The 21,507-nt window shown below is 41.7% G+C and overlaps 1 protein-coding gene across 5 annotated transcripts; it reads right to left on the bottom strand.

The window, feature by feature from the left end:
- Positions 1-4,136: 4,136 nt before the first annotated feature.
- Positions 4,137-21,008, bottom strand: LOC137002322 (SLAM family member 8-like). Of its 5 annotated transcripts, XM_067361909.1 has the most exons (7): positions 17,776-17,914; positions 14,783-14,875; positions 14,267-14,581; positions 13,579-13,860; positions 13,325-13,442; positions 4,940-5,010; positions 4,137-4,789 (listed from the first exon to the last, which is right to left on the bottom strand). In XM_067361909.1, exons 2-6 carry the CDS (start codon positions 14,820-14,822, stop codon positions 4,992-4,994), a joined length of 774 nt encoding a protein of 257 aa, XP_067218010.1. In that variant the 5' UTR covers positions 14,823-14,875; positions 17,776-17,914; the 3' UTR covers positions 4,137-4,789; positions 4,940-4,991. The 5 variants fall into 5 exon arrangements, with proteins under 5 accessions (XP_067218010.1, XP_067218001.1, XP_067217975.1 ...); XM_067361874.1 differs by lacking the exons at positions 4,137-4,789; positions 4,940-5,010; positions 13,325-13,442; positions 13,579-13,860 and adding exons at positions 18,047-18,337; positions 20,332-20,652; positions 20,792-21,008 and having other exon boundaries at positions 14,538-14,581; positions 17,776-17,952; XM_067361891.1 differs by lacking the exons at positions 4,137-4,789; positions 4,940-5,010; positions 13,325-13,442; positions 13,579-13,860 and adding exons at positions 18,047-18,337; positions 20,332-20,652; positions 20,792-21,008 and having other exon boundaries at positions 14,538-14,581; positions 17,776-17,949.
- Positions 21,009-21,507: the final 499 nt, after the last annotated feature.

Genomic DNA, 21,507 nt, shown 5'->3' with positions numbered 1-21,507 from the left:
TAATTGTTCAGTGATAAAATATATTTCCCATGCACTGGTCAGTTTCTGCTCTGGTTTTGACATTTTCATCTTACACATTCACATGAATAAAAGCTGAAGTAACTGTAGCTTTTGACACTTTTAGCTCTTGAGAGTTTCGGTGTCATGAAAGAATACTTATCAATGTTTATTTTATCAGAAGATCATTAAACCATTGTTACATAACACAGGAGATCAGAGACACAGGTAAAGGTTATGATGTTTATTGAGACAACCAGAGCAGTAGCAGGTGAGTATTTCAGATGAAGTTTTCCAGACAGAGTATATAGTAATACTTGACTTGATCTTCACACCGGGTTTGATGAAGGCAGAGAGACGAGGAGCAAGACAGAGCATATATCAAGACAGGAACACTGAACTTGATCTTCACGCCAGATTCAACAACGACCAAAAGACTGGGAACAGAGACTGCACATGGACACTCACGAAGGACTGGAGAACATGGAGGATCCAGGAGACACACTGGAGACAGGTAAGGAGTCCGTAAGGTAAGCATTCAGGTTAGTATGCATTAACGAGACCGGACCCCGCCGTCGTGGTGGTCGGCCTCTGCCTCTTGGAGCTGGTCTATTGGGATGTCTGGGATGGAAGTTTTCCAAAAGGCTCGGATCCAGGATGTCGACTCTAGGTACCCATGATCTCTCCTCTGGACCATATCCTTCCCAGTCGACGAGGTACTCTAGAGGACCACGACGACGGGAGTCCAGGATTCCGCTGCTCAGGAGGGAGTTGTAGCTGGTATGTGACAGGATTAATTTGTCTGAGAATGGTGTAGGGGCCAATGAATCTGGGACTCAGCTTCTTTCAGGGAAGGCGCATCCGTATGTCTCTAGTGGATAACCAGACCTTATCTCCAGGCTGATATAAAGGCACTTGAGACCGGCGAAGATCCTCTGTAAGCCTGCGTCTCCTGAGGGCTCACTGGAGCTGAAGATGCGCTGAGTCCCAGACCCTTTCGCTCTCCCGGAACCAGTGATCCACTGCCGGGACATCTGATGGTTCCCCATCCCAGGAGAACAGTGGGGGCTGGTAGCCGAGCATGCACTGGAAAGGGGTGAGTCCAGAGGTGGATTGACGGAGGGAGTTCTGGGCGTACTCGGCCCAGCCCAGGAACAGGTTCCAGGAGTCCTGGTGGCCATAACAGAAGGTACGCAGGAAACGGCCAATCTCCTGTATCTTCCTCTCCATCTGCCCGTTCGTTTGAGGATGGTATCCAGACGAGAGGCTAATGGTCACATCTAGGAGCTTGAAGAAGGCCTTCACCTCTCACGTCTGGAACTGTGGACCACGGTCAGATACTATGTCCTCAGGTAATCCGAAGTATCTGAATACGTGGTTGAACCAGAGTTCAGCAGTGACCAGAGCTGTGGGGAGTCCTGGGAGTGGAATCAGACGACAAGACTTGGAGAATCTGTCCACTGCAACCATGATGCAGGTGTGTCCATCTGATGCTGGGAGATCCGTAACAAAGTCAACTCCTAGATGTGACCACGGGCGAGTTGGAACGGGCAGAGGTTGTAGTTTCCCGGAGGGAAGATGACGAGGGCTCTTAGACATGGCACATTCCCTGCACCCCTTAACGTACCTCCAGACGTCAGTTGCCATGAAGAACCAGAAGTGCTGTTTAAGCAGCGAGAGGGTTTCATTGACCCCTGGGTAGCCCAACAACGCGTGTTTGCCCAACGACGCGTGTGAGGAGTGGATCAGTGGAATGCGTCATGTCTGTGGAATGTATTTTAAACCTGGTGGACAACCCGGCGGAGGGTTAGTGGAGGCATTACTCAGGTAATGTTTCCTCTGACCAGGTTATGGGACTGACAATGAGCTTCTCTGGGATAATGGACGTAGATACAGGATAGAGCATTGGCTTTTACATTCTTGGGACCTGGACGATAGGAAATGGTGAGATTGAAGCGAGTGAAGAAAAATGCCCATCTTGCTTGACGTGGATTCAATCTTTTTGCCTCACGCAGGTACTCCAGATTCTTATGATCAGTCAGAACCAGAAAGGGATGATGGGCTCCTTCGAGCTAATGTTTGATGCTACTTGATGGCGAGTAGCTCTCGGTTGCCAATATCATAATTTCTCTCCGCCAGGTTGAGTTTATGGGAGAAGAAGGCACATAGATGGGTCTACTTGGTTTCCCCTGCTGCTAGGATAGGACTGCTCCCACTCCTGTGGTGAATGCATCAACTTCAACCATGAAAGGGAGTTCTGGATCGGGATGCACAAGGAGGGGAGCAGTCGTAAAGGTGATCTTGAGATCTTCAAAGGCTTTTCCCGCTGCTGGAGACCAGGACAGAGACTTGGGCTTGTCATGGAGCAGTTTGGTGAGTGGAGACGTGATGGTACTGTAGTTCTTGATGAATCTTCGGTAGAAATTGGCGAATCCTAGGAATCTCTGGAGCTCTTTGATGGTGATGGGAAGTGGCCAATCCTTGATGGCGGAAACCTTCCTCTCGTCCATGCGGACACCACTGTGATCGATGATGTAACCCAGGAACTGCACTGAGGACTGGTGAAACAAGCACTTTTCAGCTTTCAGGAACAGGTGGAAAGCCCTCAGGCGTTGGAGGACCTCCACAACATGATGGCGATGTTTGGCCAGGCTCCGGGAGTAGATGAGGATGTCATCGATGTAAATAATCACAAACATGTGTAGGAACTCCCGGGGCACCTCATGCATGAAGTCCTGGAATACGGAGGGGGTGTTGACAAGTCCATACGGCATCACACAGTACTCATAGTGGCCAGTATTTGAGTATACTGTATCTTCCCTGTTTGTAAAACTGTATTTTCCCTTAATGGTTTTTGCCACCTGACAAGATGGGTTTCTTTGTAAATCTCTCTTTATGCCTTATTCATCAATGTATGTCACATTACTATAAAATGCATTGTTCTATTTTTAATGGTACTGTGAAGAAAATACACTCCGATCTGATACCTCATATATTATGCAAATCGAGCCGCAAGACAAGACAAAGAAAGTTTTGCCTGCCAAACACTGCACCCTGACCATTGGTTGTTTCAACCAAGGAGGCGTATTGGCTTGTTTTCCCATAAAAGACAACAACATGCAACTTTTCTTTTGTCTTTCGATTATCTCTGAACTGTCCATCACCCTCTCACGCACATCTCTCCCGGACGTCACAGCGACCGCGTTTCCATCACGCGCTCATCTTCTTTCGGGACGACCATTTTCCTCGTACAAGTTTTCCTGTTGTTAAGCCTCCGTCAGCCTCTATCACCTAGGAGACGGTCTCGCTTCTTTGTTTTCCGGTTATCTTAATCTCGCTTTGGAAAACCCGCCAGAGAACGCCCTCTCGGAAGCGCACTGAAACTCTACGAACTCCTGCACACTGATCGAACTCATGCAAGTAATCTTTTAAAATTTGTTTAAATTGATTTCTTTGCTGGCTCTCAAAGGTTTAACTGTTTTTTAATTTGCCACTGCTGTGATCACCTCTCTTTTCCTGCCTTTACGTTTGTTTTTGTATGTATATCCTTTGTGTCTATTTGGCCGCATAACCTTTGTATTATCAGTTTCATATATTAAATACATTATATTCATGCTCGATTGTTCTGTTGCTCATTCAGAAACACCAATTCACTTCTTCGTTGTTGATCCTGTAACATTGCTTTACGCTTTGATGCTAAAATAGGAGTTTATTCTTGTGGCCAGAGAATGACATTCCTTTTATAATAGTCTGTGAGAAAACTAACAGTTTGCTGGACAAACTTGGACAGTTTCTCTAAATAACTATTAAATTAGAACTGATCATATATGTAATTGATTATAATTCATTGTAATTAATTCACAATGTATGTGCATAATTCCCTCTTGGGTTCGATATATGTACCATAATTTATCATAAGGCTTTATGATTTATTATATTCATATATTTCACCCATGAATTGATTAAATACATGTAATATCGCTAAAAAGTTCATTACAAAAGTCAGTTTTTAACTTTAAAGACTTAACTTTATGTTGTTATCTCAATAAATGGCATATAGAAGATTTTATTTTCTGAATAAAAGTGTATATCATTTTGAAATATAGTACATAATGAAATAGAAAGGATATCTGTGGAAATTCTTAATATTTTTGTTTATGTATTTATTTGTTTTGGTATTTCCTACAAAATAGAGCAAAATGAGCAATACACTACAAAAAGGGAGTAAAGGAGTAAGTGTCAAAGCAATAAAATATGAAGATTTTGAAATAAATGACTGCATATAAACATTTTCACTTACAAATATATGACAGTGAGAGAGATATGAAAGAACATGTTCACTGAGCATGTTCACCTCAATCAGGTTCCATCAGGCTCCAGCAGAGAAATACAAAACTGTCTGTACACATTACTCTAACGGAACAATCTACAAACATACACACAACAAAAGCACTGCTCAGAAGCCCTGGAATAAAACCATTCATTTCCCTTTTTTGAATGATGTCACCAAAATTGTGTGAGGGTTCGATTTTCAGGTTAAAGAATAGGGGTTAACCTCTGAATACTGTAAACTAGATCACATCACTTGTGCCTGATTCCTGTGACATAAAATACACATATATTGTTATATTCACACATAATAATATAACCTCTCTACTATATTAATACACCTCCTTTCCCATTGTTGGATCTTTGGGTTTTAGAAAGCTGGCAGTCCTTCAACAGAAGCACATTTTTATCAATGTCTCATGGCGACTCCTGCGTACACCACAACTTCCTCCTCTTGAGCTCTCTGTAAGAAAACACACCACAGATGTAGTCATCAAGAACATTACTGAACATTTATCATTTATTTTAACTTATACACACAAATACACATCTAGATCAGATCAGACTTTTAGCTCAAATAATACACACACATACACAGAATTAAAGTTCATACCGATTTCTGTGCTTTCCGTTTGTAGAATGTGGGATCAGCGTATGTGATTTCTTCACCGCTCTGAACTGATTCTACAAAAATGACAAAGAATTATTGTTGCTTTTTCTGCAGCACTGATTTTCATTATTTTAATATAATAATATTATAATAATACAGTGTTGTGCGATGCTTGATTCTGATTGAAGTGGAAGGTGTTATGTTCAGCAGATGACCCAGAAGCGAAGAGACTGGTCAGACAGAATTTATCAATAGTTCAAAAGGGTTAACACAGGCAGGGTTGCACTTTATTTTACAGTATGTGTACTTTCCTGGTACATATATAGTAATTATGTTGTACATACAGGTAAAAGAGTGGTAACACAAGGTACTTGTACATGGAAACTAATAAGAAACACTGCTGAACTTTCCAATGGTACATACATGGTTATTACTTTGTACCTATAGACAAGTGTTGAGTAATAACAGGCACTTACTTATAGTGTCCGTATATGGCAACTCACAGAAATATTACTTTACTTACTAACATGTATGTATGTACATGGAAACTATATTGTACTTATGGACAAATGTTGGTAATAACAGACACTTATTTATGGTAACTTGAGGAGTGAGGTTTACTCGCACAGCAACTACTAGCTGGCCTCCGTTACACTAATAAATAAATAAATAAATAAATAAATTCTGTCATCATTTGTTCACCCTCAAGTTGATCCAAACTTGAATTTCCTGAAATTTATGAATTTCCTTCTTCTGATGAACACAGTAGAAGATATTTTAAAGATTGTGGGTAACCAAACATTCATTGACTTCTACAGTATTTTTCCCCATACTATGGAAGTCAGTAGCTACCGCCAACTGTTTGGTTTCCCATATTTTTCAAAATATCTTCTACTGTGTTCATCAGATAACAGAAATCAATATGATCTCATACAGTCATGACTTCTAGCAGGGAAATTTACATACTGTACCTTATATTTGTACATATATCTCAGCAGTAGGGAATACTTGCCCTTAATATTGTTAATTCATCTTTATAACTAGGATACGTACCGAAAACTTTTAAGCTTGCTGTTATTAAACCTCTTATTAAAAACCACAACTTGATCCTAGAGCATTAGTCAATTACAGGCCGATCTCAAATCTCACTTTTCTGTCAAAAATACTAGAAAAGGCAGTTTCATCACAACTATGTTCCTTTTTAGAAATAAATAATATCTGTGAGGATTTCCAGTCAGGATTTAGACCGTACCATAGTACTGAGACTGCTCTCATTAGAGTTACTAATGATTTGCTCTTATCATCAGATCGTGGTTGTATCTCTTTATTAGTGTTACTGGATCTTAATGCTGCATTTGACACTATCGATCACAATATTCTCTTAAATAGACTTGAAAACTATGTTGGCATTAGTGGAATTGCATTGGCATGGTTCAAATCATACTTATCTGACCGTTATCAGTTTGTAGTAGTAAACGATGAGATTTCATATCAATCACAAGTTAAATATGGAGTATTGCGGGGTTCAGTCCTAGGACCATTGCTTTTCACTCTGTACATGCTACCCTTGGGAGATATCATTAGGAAGCATGGCGTTTTCATTAGTACGCTGATGATACTCAGCTCTATATTTCTTCACGCCCTGACGAAAATTAACAGAATGTATAGCTGATATAAAAGACTGGATGACCAGTAATTTCCTACTACTAAATTCAGAAAAACCAGATTCTAATTTTTGGACCAAAAACTTCTTCACGTAATAATCTAGAATACTGTCTAACACTTGATGGCTGCTCTGTTAAGTCTTCGTCGTCAGCTAGGAATCTGGGTGTGCTCTTTGATACCAATCTTTCATTTGAAGGCCATGTTTCTAGCATCTGTAAAACTGCATTCTTCCATCTTAAAAATATATCTAAACTACGACGTATGCTCTCAATGAAGAATGCAGAACAGTTAGTTCATGGTTTCATGACCTCGAGGTTAGATTACTGTAACGCTCTACTGGGTGGTTGTTCCTCCCTCTTGATAAATAAACTGCAGCTCGTACAAAATGCAGCAGCTAGAGTTCTTACTAGAACTAGGAAGTATGACCATATTAGCCCAGTTCTGTCGTCACTGCATTGGCTTCCTGTTAAATATCGTATAGATTTTAAAACTTGCTAATTACTTACAAAGCACTAAATGGTTTAGCCCCCCAGTACCTAAGCGAGCTCTTAATGCATTATAGTCCTTCACGTTTATTGCGATCTCAGAATTCAGGCCAGCTGATAATACCTAGAATATCAAAATCAACTGCAGGCGGTAGATCCTTCTCCTATTTTGGCACCTAAACTCTGGAACAATCTTCCTAGCATTGTTCGGTGTCACAGACACGTCAGGTTCCACCTCACTGCAGTACCCACGCACTCAATCACCAGCCTTCTAATCACCGCCACCTGCGCGTCATTACCCTGCAATCACCAGCACCATAAAGCCACCACACTCACACACACTCACTGTCCGGTCTCGTTCGCACTACATGTTATGTATGCTAACCTTAAGGACTCCCAAACGACTTACCTACCTGCTCCAGCGATCTCCTTCATCTCCTTCGTCTCCTGGTCTCCCCGTGTGCAAACCTACCTGTGTGTGTGAGTGTCTCCATCGTCTCCCTCAACTGCATCTCTCATCCAGCATCTGCAAGTTGAAAAGGACAGTATTATTTCCCATTCATCTCTCATCACGCCATATCTGCCTGTTATCATTCTGTGCTCTATTGTTTGCAAATAAATACTTAACTGGATTGCTTCTACTTCAGTCTCCGTGTCTCTGTTGTAACAGAAGACCGGACCTTAACAACTTCACAGTATGAGCACCAACGACCCGTTTCAAGAGCTCGTGGACACGCTGCGCCGAGCACTCACACCACAGCTATCGTCATCTTCCTCTGGCAACGCTTCCACTCCAGCACCAGCCAGCACCGCTTCCTCACCTGCATTCACCGCCAGTCCCATGGCCAAACCGGCGCCCTACTCTGGATCGGCGGAGGAATGCAGCGGATTCCTTCTCCAATGCGAACTGGTCCTGGAGATGCAGCCGCAATTCTACACCACCGACACGGCTAAAATAGCGTTCATCATCTCGCAATTGCAAGGTAAGGCCCTGCAATGGGCAGACTCTGTGGACTCAAATGGGCCCTGTGGTCAGATCTTACTCGGCGTTCGTCTCTCACTTCCGAGAGGTCTTCGGGAGACCTCTGACTGATTCATCGACTGGTGAGAAACTCTATAATCTAAAACAACGTAATCTCTCTGTTAACGAATATGCCTTGCAGTTCCGAACGCTAGCCGCCACCAGCGGATGGAATGAACAAGCTCTCATCACATCATTCCGTCAGGGGTTGGAACCCAATATGCGGCTGCATCTCGCTGCATACGAGGACTCCATTGGACTGGAACGCTTCATCCAACTCGCCATTCGCGTGGGGTCCCGTATGCAGTCGTGCCTCCTAGAGCACCAGGGCCAGTCAACCATCACCAACCTCCTCCGTCGGTCCGAACCCGTCAGCTCTCCAGAACCAGCCACCGAACCCATGCAGATTGATCATTCTCGTCTCACCACTAATGAGAGACAAAGAAGACTGACCCTGAACTTATGTTTATATTGTGGATTACCGGGGCATGTCATCTCCACATGCCCAACCCGTCCTCCTCGGCCCGTGGTGAGTGCAATTTTTCCCTCTATCCAAAAAAATGAAACCACTCACTACTGTTGTAATCCTTACTGCTGCAAACACCTCTGTTCCAGTGGTGGCGCTCCTCGACTCAGGGTCAGCAGGAAATTTCATCTCTGGTGCCCTATGCCGACAACTCAACCTCAAAGTCTCCCCGTCTCCGACTAGCTATCAAATCCACTCCATCACGGGCAAACCCCTGAGCCGTAAGAACATCCGTCATTATGTGGGACCTCTTCAACTCTGTGTCGGCATCCTGCACTCGGAGAAGGTACATCTGCTGGTTCTGGAGGAATCCACTGCTGACGTGGTTCTAGGGCGTCCGTGGTTGGAACAACACAATCCCACCATCTCTTGGCGCACGGGCGAAATCCTGAAGTGGGGCGATCACTGCTTTCCCGACTGTTTCCCAGCGCTTCCTGTTCCAACGTCTCCACTCTCCAAGTCTCTCTCCATGAACGCCACCTCTATCGAAAGCCCTGTCGAGAAACGCTCCGTGGATGTTCCCCCGGACTACGCCCCCTTCAGTGACGTTTTCTGCCCGCAGCGCGCCCTCCACACGTCCTCCACACCGGCCATGGGACTGTGCCATCGATCTGCTACCGGGTGAACCAGTGCCTAGGGGACGCATTTACCCCCTATCACTACCGGAGGAGAAGGCCATGGAGGAATACATCAAAGAGGCACTCGAACAGGGATACATCCGCCCGTCTACTTCCCCTGCTGCTTCAAGCTTCTTTGTGGCAAAGAAGGACGGAGGCTTGAGGCCCTGCATCGACTACCGTGCCCTCAACAAAATTACTGTCAAATTCCGCTACCCACTTCCCCTCGTCCCAGCGGCCCTGGAACCTCTCCCGCGGTGCCACTGTGTTCACCAAGTTGGACCTCCGCAGCGCGTACAACCTCATCCGGATACGTGAGGGGGACGAGTGGAAGACCGCCTTTGTCACGCCCACCGGACACTATGAATATCTCGTCATGCCGTATGGCCTAGTCAACGCCCCCTCCGTATTCCAGGATTTCATCCACGAGGTGCTCCGGGAGTATCTCCACAAGTTCGTTCTGGTATATATTGATGACATCCTCATCTACTCCCGGAGCTTGGCCGAACATCGCCACCACGTTGCGGAGGTCCTTCAACGCTTACGACAGTTCCACCTCTTCCTAAAAGCTGAGAAGTGCTCTTTCCACCAACCCTCCGTACAGTTTCTAGGATACATCATTGACCACAGTGGCATCCGGATGGACGAGGGGAAGGTCACCGCTATCCAGTCCTGGCCCACTCCATCAACTATCAAAGAGCTCCAACGATTCCTAGGATTCTCCAACTTCTACCGCAGATTTATCAAGAATTACAGTACCATCGTCAGTCCCCTCACTAACTTACTCCGTAACCAGCCCAAGTCTCTGTCCTGGTCCCAACTTGCCACCAACGCCTTCGAGACCCTGAAAAGAGCCTTCACCACTGCTCCCCTCCTCGTCCACCCTAACCCGGACCTACCATTCATCGTGGAAGTGGACGCCTCCACCACCGGAGTGGGAGCGGTCCTTTCCCAGCAGCAGGGGACGCCAAGTAGACTCCATCCATGCGCCTTCTTCTCCCGCAAGCTCAACCCGGCGGAGGTCAACTATAACATCGGTGACCGCGAACTCCTGGCCGTCAAGCTTGCCCTTGAGGAGTGGAGGCATTGGTTGGAGGGGGCTACTCATCCGTTTCAAGTTCTCACTGACCATAAAAATCTCGAATATCTGAAGGCTGCCAAAAGACTCAACCCTCGCCAAGCTCGCTGGGCCATGTTTTTCTCTCGATTCAATTTCTCCATCTCTTACCGCCCTGGTTCTAAGAACACTAAAGCTGACGCTCTGTCTCGCATCCATTCCCCTGAGGACAAGCCTGAAGAGCCTGAAAAGATCCTGCCGGAGTCTATCTTCGTGAACCCTATCCAGTGGTCCGAAGAAACCATTCCCTCCACCAATGCCTCCGCACGCACTCCGCCGGGTTGCCCCCAAGGCTTGCAATACGTCACACGGGCACGTCGCACTCCACTTCTGCACAATACCCACTCATCACTTGGCACTGGTCACCCGGGGGTCAATGAGACCCTCTCGTTGCTCAAACAACGCTTCTGGTGGCCTAACATGGCCAACGACGTCAGAAGGTACGTGCAGGGCTGCAGGGAGTGCGCCATCTCCAAAAGTCCACGCCATCTTCCCACCGGCAAGCTACTTCCTCTGCCCGTTCCTGAGCGACCCTGGTCACACCTGGGAGTGGACTTCGTCACCCACCTCCCTGAGTCTGACGGTCACACGTGCATCCTGGTGGTGGTAGACCGCTTCTCTAAGTCCTGCCGTTTGATACCCCTGGAGGGTCTACCTACCGCTATGGCCACGGCAGAGATGCTATTCAACCATGTTTTTCGCTATTATGGAATACCTGAAGATATAGTCTCAGACCGAGGACCTCAATTCATTTCCCACGTCTGGAAGGCCTTCTTCTCCCTCCTGGGTGTGACCGTCAGCCTGTCATCTGGATACCATCCTCAGTCGAACGGGCAGACGGAAAGGAAGATCCAGGAGATTGGCCGCTTCCTGCGTACCTTCTGTCACGGCCACCAGAACTCCTGGAACCAGTACCTGCTGGGCCGAGTACGCACAGAATTCCCTCCGTCAAGCCACAACTGGACTAACACCCTTCCAGTGCGTACTCGGCTACCAACCCCCGCTGTTCCCTGGGATGGGGAACCCTCCAACGTCCCTGCAGTCGACTACTGGTTCCGGGAGAGCGAGAGGTATGGGACTCAGCTCACCACCAACTGCAGAGAGCCCTGCGCAGACGCAAGAGGACAGCCGACCTTCGACGCTCCGACGCTCCAGTCTATCAACCGGGGCAGAAGGTCTGGCTGTCCACCAGGGACATCAGGATGCGTCTGCCCTGCAAGAAGCTGAGTCCCCGCTTCATTGGCCCGTTCACCATCCTTCGGCAGATCAACCCCGTCACTTACCGTCTCCAACTCCCTGCACAGTATAGTAGAATTCATCCTACCTTCCACGTTTCTCTGCTAAAACCTCACCACCCTTCTGTTGTTCCCTCCACAGAACCTGACGTGGCAGCCGCCGAGCCCCCCCTTCCACTCATCCTGGAGGACGGCACAGCTTACGTGGTTCATGAGATCCTGGATTCCCGGCGCCGTGGTGGTCAGCTCGAGTACCTCGTTGACTGGGAAGGTTATGGCCCAGAGGAACGTTCATGGGTACCCAAGAATGACATCCTTGATCCTATCCTATTACAGAACTTCCACGCCAATCACCCGGACAGACCTGCCCCACGACCTAGAGGACGACCACCACGGCGTCGAGGTGGGGTACTGTCACAGACACGTCAGGTTCCACCTCACTGCAGTACCCACGCACTCAATCACCAGCCTTCTAATCACCGCCACCTGCACGTCATTACCCTGCAATCACCAGCACCATAAAGCCACCACACTCACACACACTCACTGTCCGGTCTCGTTCGCACTACATGTTATGTATGCTAACCTTAAGGACTCCCAAACGACTTACCTACCTGCTCCAGCGATCTCCTTCATCTCCTTCGTCTCCTGGTCTCCCCGTGTGCAAACCTACCTGTGTGTGTGAGTGTCTCCATCGTCTCCCTCAACTGCATCTCTCATCCAGCATCTGCAAGTTGAAAAGGACAGTATTATTTCCCATTCATCTCTCATCACGCCATATCTGCCTGTTATCATTCTGTGCTCTACTGTTTGCAAATAAATACTTAACTGGATTGCTTCTACTTCAGTCTCCGTGTCTCTGTTGTAACATTCGGGAAGCAGACACACTAAACTGTCAGTTTAAATCTAGACTAAAAACACATCTCTTTAACCTGGCATACACATAACACATTATCAATTTATATTTTCAAATCCATTAAAGGATTATTAGGCTGCATAAATTAGGTCAGCCGGAACCGGGAACACTTCCTATAACACCAGATGTACTCGTTACATCAGAAGAAGAATGGCATCTACGCTAATATTAGTCTTTCTGTTTATCCCGAGGTTTGCCAGAGTCAACCAGATCCGGGCAGTATCCAGGTGAGATCGAGGATCTGTGCCATAACACGACCACAACACAGCCCTGAAGTATCAGCAGAGATCGAGTCAACTAGATCATCCACTGTGAAGGCCTCATCAACACAACAGTCAGTAACACAGTTCCTCAACAAACCGTCCATACCGGCGTGATGAATACGATCCTCAACTGGATTGAACTGGAATAAATACTTTGAATGTTGCGATCCTATCAGACTTATGATAGCAACCTGAATCGTAACAAAGCACTGTTCGCCAGAGGAGAACTGGCCCCCCGACTAAGCCTGGTTTCTCCCAAGGTTTTTTTTTTCTCCATTTTAACACCTATTTGCCACCTGATGTCACCTGTTGGAGTTTGGGTTCCTTGCCGCTGTCGCCTTTGGCTTGCTTAGTTGGGGACACTTGACATTTGATATTCAACAGTATTCTTGACATTTATTCAACAGTGCTTTGATCTGCCTGCATTTACACTATTCTTTATGAGCTGCTGTGCAGCCAAAATTATATACCAGTTATCAATGTAAAGCTGCTTTGACACAATCTGCATTATAAAAAGCGCTATATAAATAAAGGTGACTTGACTTGACTTGACCCTCTTGGTCTGTTTTCCTGCAGATCCAGAAGATCCCGACTACAGCTACAATCAACAGAGATCCAGCAGCAGCAGCAGAGATCAGTCCAATGATCAACGAGGATACGCCTTGATACAGAATAGACACAATGAAGGGTTAAAGCAAATAAACCTGTCAATCTAACCTTCAGCAAACACTATATCTGAACTATATAACTTGAGAGATCAGTTCAGCAAATTACCAAATATATCATTGCTGTTGTACCTGCACGTTTGTGACAGAGTTCAGTGATGTTGAGATGTCTGGTCTGGTTTCTGATGGGATTGTTGATCACACAGCTGTAGGTGTTTTTATCCTGATATTCCACCTCCAGAGGAAGAGAGAGACTGATGCTGAGATCAGACACACTGACGCTGGAGAATGAACTGTTTCCTTTGAACCAGGAGAGAGTCACATGACTCACATTCACAGCTGAACAAACCAATGAACATGATGAAGATGATGATGATGATGAGTCTCTACTGATGACAGGAACAGACAGACCAGCTGAAAAATGTGAGAGAATATGGATAAATGTGTATTAATGAAGTAGATGAGAAATCAAGAGTGAAAAGTAGAGCATTTTAAAACAATCTGATGTTGAAAGAACAGTGTACTGCTTGAGATGAATTAGATGTAATTTGTGAATAAAGCATGGAAATTTTCAGTTAAATATTTGAGAACATTTTTTATTATGCCTCATTTACCATCAATCTGTAATTAAATATTTTGCAGGACTATTGAATAAAAGTTATTCAGCTGCATATAATGAATAACTGCTATAGCCTTAACAAGTCAGCAATGTTATTTCAGGTCTAACATTTTTAATATACTTGTTTTCTTAAAGTCTATAGCCAAAATTGAACACTAAAGAAACCCAAATCATCAAACAGGATAGTAATTCTCTCCTCACCATAGACAGTGAGATTGATCGTGTTGATCGTTGTGTCTCTGGAGACTGTATAAAGTCCAGAGTCTGTGGTTCTGCTGTTGATGATGGTCAGAGATCCAGTCTGATGATCCAGTTTCAGTCTGACTCTGAATCTCCCAGCAGCACTTTTATTATAAAACACACTTTCTTTGTTTTTCTTCACTTTAGCTATAAGAAAATCACCAAACTTCCACTGGATCTCTTCCTGTGTGTGTATTTGAGTGAAACTAGAGTTCAGAGAGACTGATTCTCCCTCAGTCACTGACTCTGACTTCACTGCATCAGCAACAAACACACCTGAACACAAACACACATACTCTGAGAGTCACCGGATTGGATTATGAGTTTCTCTCAATTCGAAACAATCATTGGATAAGAATAATAACATCATAAATAAATGTTTATATGAATCTAATAACACATTAAAACAAAATATTGTTAATAACAGAATGGTTTGTTTGTGAGCAAATAATAATAATAAGCCATAAAAATACTCACCAGTCAGACTCCATAAACACAAACAGATGAATATAAACATGTCAGATATGTTGTTGTGTCTTGATCAGAAAAGGAAATCCCAGCAGAAATGGTCTAATAAAGGTAGAAAGTGTGAGAAGATCAGGAGAGGACAGTGCTGTGGGTCTGTAGTGAAACTCAGAGTGAATAATAAGTTCCTCTAGAGCACTTCCCTTCAGAGCCTCTGTGGCTTCTCACTTCTATAGACCTATTTTAGTAAAAACTTTTAAAAAGCAATTACTAACTCCACGTCTACGGTGCTGCAACAGCTTGAGACTGCCTACCCTGGACATGACAAAGCGACTGTCGCTCATTAATTTGTCCTTCATGTCTGTTAGTAGGGTGAGTGTTTAGAGCACGATGAAGAAGAACAGCGTCGAGTGTTTACAGTAACACGGGTTATAATGGCTTCTGAAGTCTTAAACGGTGAAGTTTAAGAAGAATTACTAATGACTAATTTTCCCATTCCTCCCAGTCCAGTATTATAAAAGATTGCTTTAAAAATACTGAAGTTTGCTATAATTTCATGTTATGAAGTATTATTGAAATCAATGAGTTGTGCTCAACATTATCTCAATGGTAAGTCATCTCACACCAAGAATTTACCTTGCATTCATTTTTTTTTTCTGGCATTTTGTATATAAAGCCTAGTTCCTTCATGTATCTGCAGTTGGTTCTGCAACTGATTCTTCATGAGCATCTAATGTTAGCCTATTTTATTGATTTATTAAAAAAAAAAAAAACAATTATATATATATTTTTTTAAAGCACAATAAATGATTTATGCTTTAACCATGCCCCACTTTTATATATATTATACATATATATTAAAGAAAAATGCAATAGTTTGAACTTGTTTGTGGAAATAATATATAGTTCAGATTTATACAGTTCTGCTCATCTCTGTCCTGGTGTCAAATCATCCATCATCCTTCTTACTTCTTGTCAAGTTATTGCTACATTTAAGACACATGCAGATCCTGACAAACTTTTAAATGATTTATTGTTTTATTTCACAAGAACAAATCTTTAAAATGTGCTCTTGACCCAAAATAACAATTAAAAAATTTCTCCTGACTAAAACCTAAATAATTTAACAAATATAATCACTTGTTTATTCAAAGGAAATTATTTCCACTTATTAAAGTCTGTTCACACTAAAAACATCATCATGAGAGATTAAAGAAACAAAGCATTAAAACAATAGAAGAAAACCGACAGGAAAAACAAAAACAAAAAAACATTACATTTACCTATAAACAATACAAGTTAAATTAAATGAGCTGACCATTAATCATGGCTTAAAACAAATGTTTGATCAATATCATGGTATTTTCTGTTGTCATAAATATAACAGTGAAATGGGGACAGACATGTATCACTATATTCATTCATACTCCAATAAACTAATAAAACATCAAGGAAATTAAAAACATATCGTAACCCCATCAATCTGTCAGCAAACAACTAATAATCTTATTAATGCTTTTATTTAGATAACAGACTTCAAGATCATTTTCTCATCGATTCTTTGAGCTCGAAACTTTTCAAATTTACTGTTTTATAAGAAAGGCAGAAAAAAAAAATAGTAAATCACTTTACTTTTTTAAAACTATTATTCAGACCTCCAGTTACAGTCACTAACAACAGAGACTGTGTAATAGCACATGAAAACAAGCAAATAATGCAAGCTGTTATCAAGGCCAGAGGAGGACATACAAAATATTATCTGCATTTATGTAGTACCGGGAGTACCGAGAATCCGGGTATATTCGGTACCCACTGATAGGGCTGTGACAGTATTTACATGAATATGACACAAGTGAAGCTCAAAGCTTTGTTTACAAAAGAAATAATAGGTTTGCATGGAAACATTTTGGTTCATGCAGAATGACAGAGGTACATGAGTCCATAAATTTAAGCTTTGTGTTCTGTTTTGCAAATCACGATCTGGTCACCTGATTTATCAGAGAATTTAACAATATTCCATTAGTTATTCCATTAGACATGAAATCTCTGTTTCTTTTCGCAAATCTTCACTCACCCAGGGGATTATAAACATTTCTTTCATTCACTTTTAGGCCTATTATAGGCTATTTGCATTCTTTACTGTGGTAAAGTAGAAAAAACACCGTAGGACAGAAACCTTTTGCTTACATGTCAGTTTTTATTTAACACAGTTTGTGTTATTTAACTTTCTTATTATTTAGGTTACCATTATTTGCCGATATTTATTTAATAGTTTTACAGGCTGTAGTGTGTTGTTTCATTGAAGGAGTAGCTAAAATAAACATGCACTGTTACAAAATGGATGTTTGAGCATTTTTATATATATATAATTTTACAATTTATTTCATTGAGGTATATATACACACACAAACACACATGCTCCAAATATTTATATGTATGATTACCATATTTAATATGCTTTTAAAATAGGCTATATAAAATAGTAAAATTGTTCCAACAGATTTTGCTGTGGTACCGAGAAACATAAAATTTTTATGGTATTGGTACCAACTACTGGAATTTTGGTACTTTGGAATTTTATATATATAATTATGTCAGATAACACTTAAGCAAAACATGGTCAGGTCAAAGTGTCTGAAAAATTTTTGGTCTTAATATTTTTTTTTTTTTATCAATTTTACTGCTAGTAATGAAGAATTTTTGGGTATAATATGTCACAGTTTGCTTTATTTTGCTATCCTCACTTACATAAATGAACTAGTGTCCTGCACCCACTAGTAAAAATATAACAAAAATATTAAAAATGTCTGAATAATTTTTGGTTTGATTGTGTGTTTATATATATTGATGTGTCACAGTGTATATTTTAAGGCAAATTTGAAAATCTACTTTAGAACTATTTATATTGTGAAAAGTGACAAACAGATGCTGAAAAAAATGATAATGATTTTTAAAATTATATTTCTTGTAATATCACATCTACAGTTTTTCAAGAACATCTCTACCTTCCTGAGTATCTGATTAATCAGAGTTTGATGGATATTTCTGGACGCTCTTCTTCTGTTCAAGACTTCTGGATCTGATGTCATAAACCAGAACAACCACAGTAGCCACGCCCACCAGAGCAGAGAGAGCCAATCGGATCACAGCTTCAGTGGAACCACAACAGTGGATACTCTCTTCTGAGACAAAAAAAATGAGCAACATAAATATATAATTATTGTTAATTTAGTTTGTGAAAATATAAATAAACACCAGATATCATCAGTGAAGTACCTGCAGCACATGTGTGACAGAGCTGAGTGTTGTTGAGGTGTTGAGTCTGGTTTCTGATGGGATTGTTCAGCACACAGCTGTAGGAATCATCCACACACTCCAGATGGAGAAGAAGATCAGACCGGCTGCTGAGATCAGACACTCTGATGCTGGAGAATACACTGTTTCCTTTGAACCAGGAGAGAGTCACATGACTCACATTCACAGCTGAACACACCAATGAACATGGTGATGATGATGATGAAGAGTTTAGTGAAGAGTTACTGCTGATGACAGGAACAGGCAGACGAGCTGAAAACATGACAGAATGAATCAGATTCAGTAGAAATCACTGTGATCTTATGGATAAAATGATCAGTAGGGCTGCACGATTTGGAGAAAAAAATCGAATTGCAATTTTTTGGTTAAAATTGCGATTTGTGATTTAAAATGCGATTTTCTAAAACAAATGAAAAACAAAAATCTAAACAATACCAGGCTTGTTTTGCTTGTTTGTAGGGCTGCAAAATTTGGCCCGAAATTTTGTGCTAATATATTATTTTGACTAATTGTTATTATTATTATTATCATCATTATTGCTAAATAAAAATTCTAAACCAAATAAGAAATATTACTGTTGTAATAACTTTCATTATTAAAGTATTTAACATTAGTATTTAATTATAAATATAACTATAATAATTAGAAAATAAAATTAAAACTTGCATGACAAAATGTGGGGTTACCTGTTAACGTGCAAGCAGTTTGTCTATAAATCATTAGAAAGGTCTAAGGATTTATCATCAAATATTATATTATTATGATAAAAATCTGTCTCAATAATTTCTTTATTTTTGTCAGGAAGCATAGGCGCCGGTTTATGTTTCTGCCGGTGGGTGCCCAGTAACTTATTATTTTATTCCAGTAGTTATTATTATTTTATTTTTTTTTAAGATATTATAGTCTCATTCTTATAGCTACATTACAATTTAAGTATCGAACTACTATTATATTTTAGACAAATCCGCATTTTGTCTTAGTATTCCCCATTGGTCTCGTGGTAGAGTTATCGTTGAAACAGTCAGAAATTCTCCCGTGCTCTATTTATCAGCGGTTCGAATCCGCCCTCGCATAGTTTTTTTTCTCTCATTAAGATCAAAGAAGTTTATTTATGATTGTATATCAATACCAGGGAACTCAAATGAATGTCAACTGGATGTTTCATTTGAATTCGACCCAAAACAAGCACATTCTTTTCATGAGTGTTGTCGTGCTCTCGTTGAAATCTGATGATCAGACAGTAACGTTACCTAAAGGTAGCCTACACTGTGTTATTTCGTCAGTCAGTCATGAATGTCAGGTGGTTAAAAGCTTCTGTCAACTTTAAATCCAGGAAAGAAGACCATTTTAGGGACAGGGCAAGGACAGTTTTTTAAAAGTTGATTCTGAATCTGAGCGAGCGCGAGAGTGATGGAAATCCGAGTTGAGATTTGTGCTCGCTCAACACTGGACGCGCTCTCGACTTTTGCCATTAAAATAACGTCATTGAAACGGCCTTAAATAAACTATATATATATAAGGATCGTTTCTGATAGCAATAGCAATCGATTTTTTTTCTTGTTAAAATCCATGGAGAATATCTCGTAATTTTCCGTGGGTGCTCGACGCCTATGTGACAGGAGGTATGCAAAATCAAAATGGAGTCCATGTAGCTATTTAATATGAACTACGTGTCTCTTATGCATCCACTGTAGAAAAAAAAAAAAAAATCCTGTACACTTCTGTACGCTGGAGAAAAACATATTATATGTTCCCCTCAAAGTTCTTTAGAGAGGAATTATTTTCCCTATTTTTACCCTGAATAGGAGTGAGCTTTACTTCAAGTACTCAGCACTAAACATGTCTGTTAAATACTGGACGCCGGAGGGCGCCCTTGAGCAGATACTCCAAATACACGCAATATAACAAACGCTGTTCCAGGAAATCCCCAATGGGCGTCATGCTATCGCTGTGACTGAATAAAAAGAAGGTAGAATAAATATAAATATGAATAGGTATGACAACTACAACAATACGTGATTTATATGTTTTCTTCAAGCCTTCTCTATGCCGTGTACATATTTATAGAATTAAAAATCGCAGCCTTTGCGTTGTCATAATCGCACTAAAGCCAAATCGCGATTTCGATTCGATCACGATTAATCGTGCAGCCCTAATCAGCATCATCACAGAATTCTCCATCATTTTATCATATTCTCAGTAACATTTAGTCCACAGATGTAACAGGACAGTTATTCTCTCCTCACCATAGACAGTGAGATTGATGGTGTTGATCGTGTCTCTTCTGCTGCTGATGACTGTATAAAGTCCAGAGTCTGTGGTTCTGCTGTTGATGATGGTCAGAGATCCAGTCTGATGATCCAGTTTCAGTCTGTCTCTGAATCTCCCTTCAGCACTTTCATCATAAAACTTGCTCTCTTTGTTTTTGTTTACTTTAGCTATGAGAAAATCACCAAACTTCCACTGGATCTCTTCCTGTGTGTGTATTTGAGTGAAACTAGAGTTCAGAGAGACTGATTCTCCCTCAGTCACTGACTCTGACTTCACTGCATCAGCAACAAACACACCTGAACACAAACACCACATTTGGAGTTTTACCAGATTTGTTCATTTGAATAAATAAATAAATAAATAAATAAATAAAATAAATAAATAATATAATATGATAATAGCCTGTATACAGAAATTAAGCCATAAAATACTTACCATTCAGACTCCATAAGCACAAACAGAGAAATATAAGCATGTCCATGTGATTTATATTTTTTGGCATTTCGGTGAACGGTTTCAAATTACAACAGTTCCTAATTTCCCAAGTTTCTAAATGCTACATTTAAACAACAAAAAGCCATAAATGTGATCATAAAGGTTGAAGATCTGGAGAAACAGCGACAGAAGAGCTGAAGGGACAGTCAGTGCTGCAGGTCTGTTGTGAAATGGAGGAGTGAATCATCTACTTCTGTGTGAAACCACTTGATGACGTCACAGCTTAATCCTCATTGGTCTAAACAGTTGAGTTCTAAGAGGAGGCCCCAAGATGGCGTACTGACAAGATGTGCTTTAGAGAGCTCCGCAAATTCAAACTAATATTTTAATTTGCAGTGCAGTAACAGAGAACACTCAGTTATATTTCGGTGCATATGTGATTGTAGTAACGTTTAGAATGATTGAGAAAATCTATAGAGGAAAAACAAGAACGCGTGCCAAGTTAAGGCTAATAAAGCTACTCCAGTGATGCAACAAGACTCAAACAAACTTTTGAGTGAAAATTTGCATGTTTACCTCATGTCAGAAATGGATTCTGCAGATATCATGCCTGCTGAGGTGTTATTTCCTCTTCTACCCCAAACTCCATATGAGTCTCCTTTAATTAACCATCGGAACATAGAAAGCCTTGATACTGCCATTATACTCTCAAGTTC

This window comes from Chanodichthys erythropterus, chromosome 2, assembly GCF_024489055.1.
Source record: "Chanodichthys erythropterus isolate Z2021 chromosome 2, ASM2448905v1, whole genome shotgun sequence".
NCBI classification, from domain to species: Eukaryota; Metazoa; Chordata; class Actinopteri; order Cypriniformes; family Xenocyprididae; genus Chanodichthys; species Chanodichthys erythropterus.
This window is presented reverse-complemented; position numbering and strand designations above follow the sequence as displayed.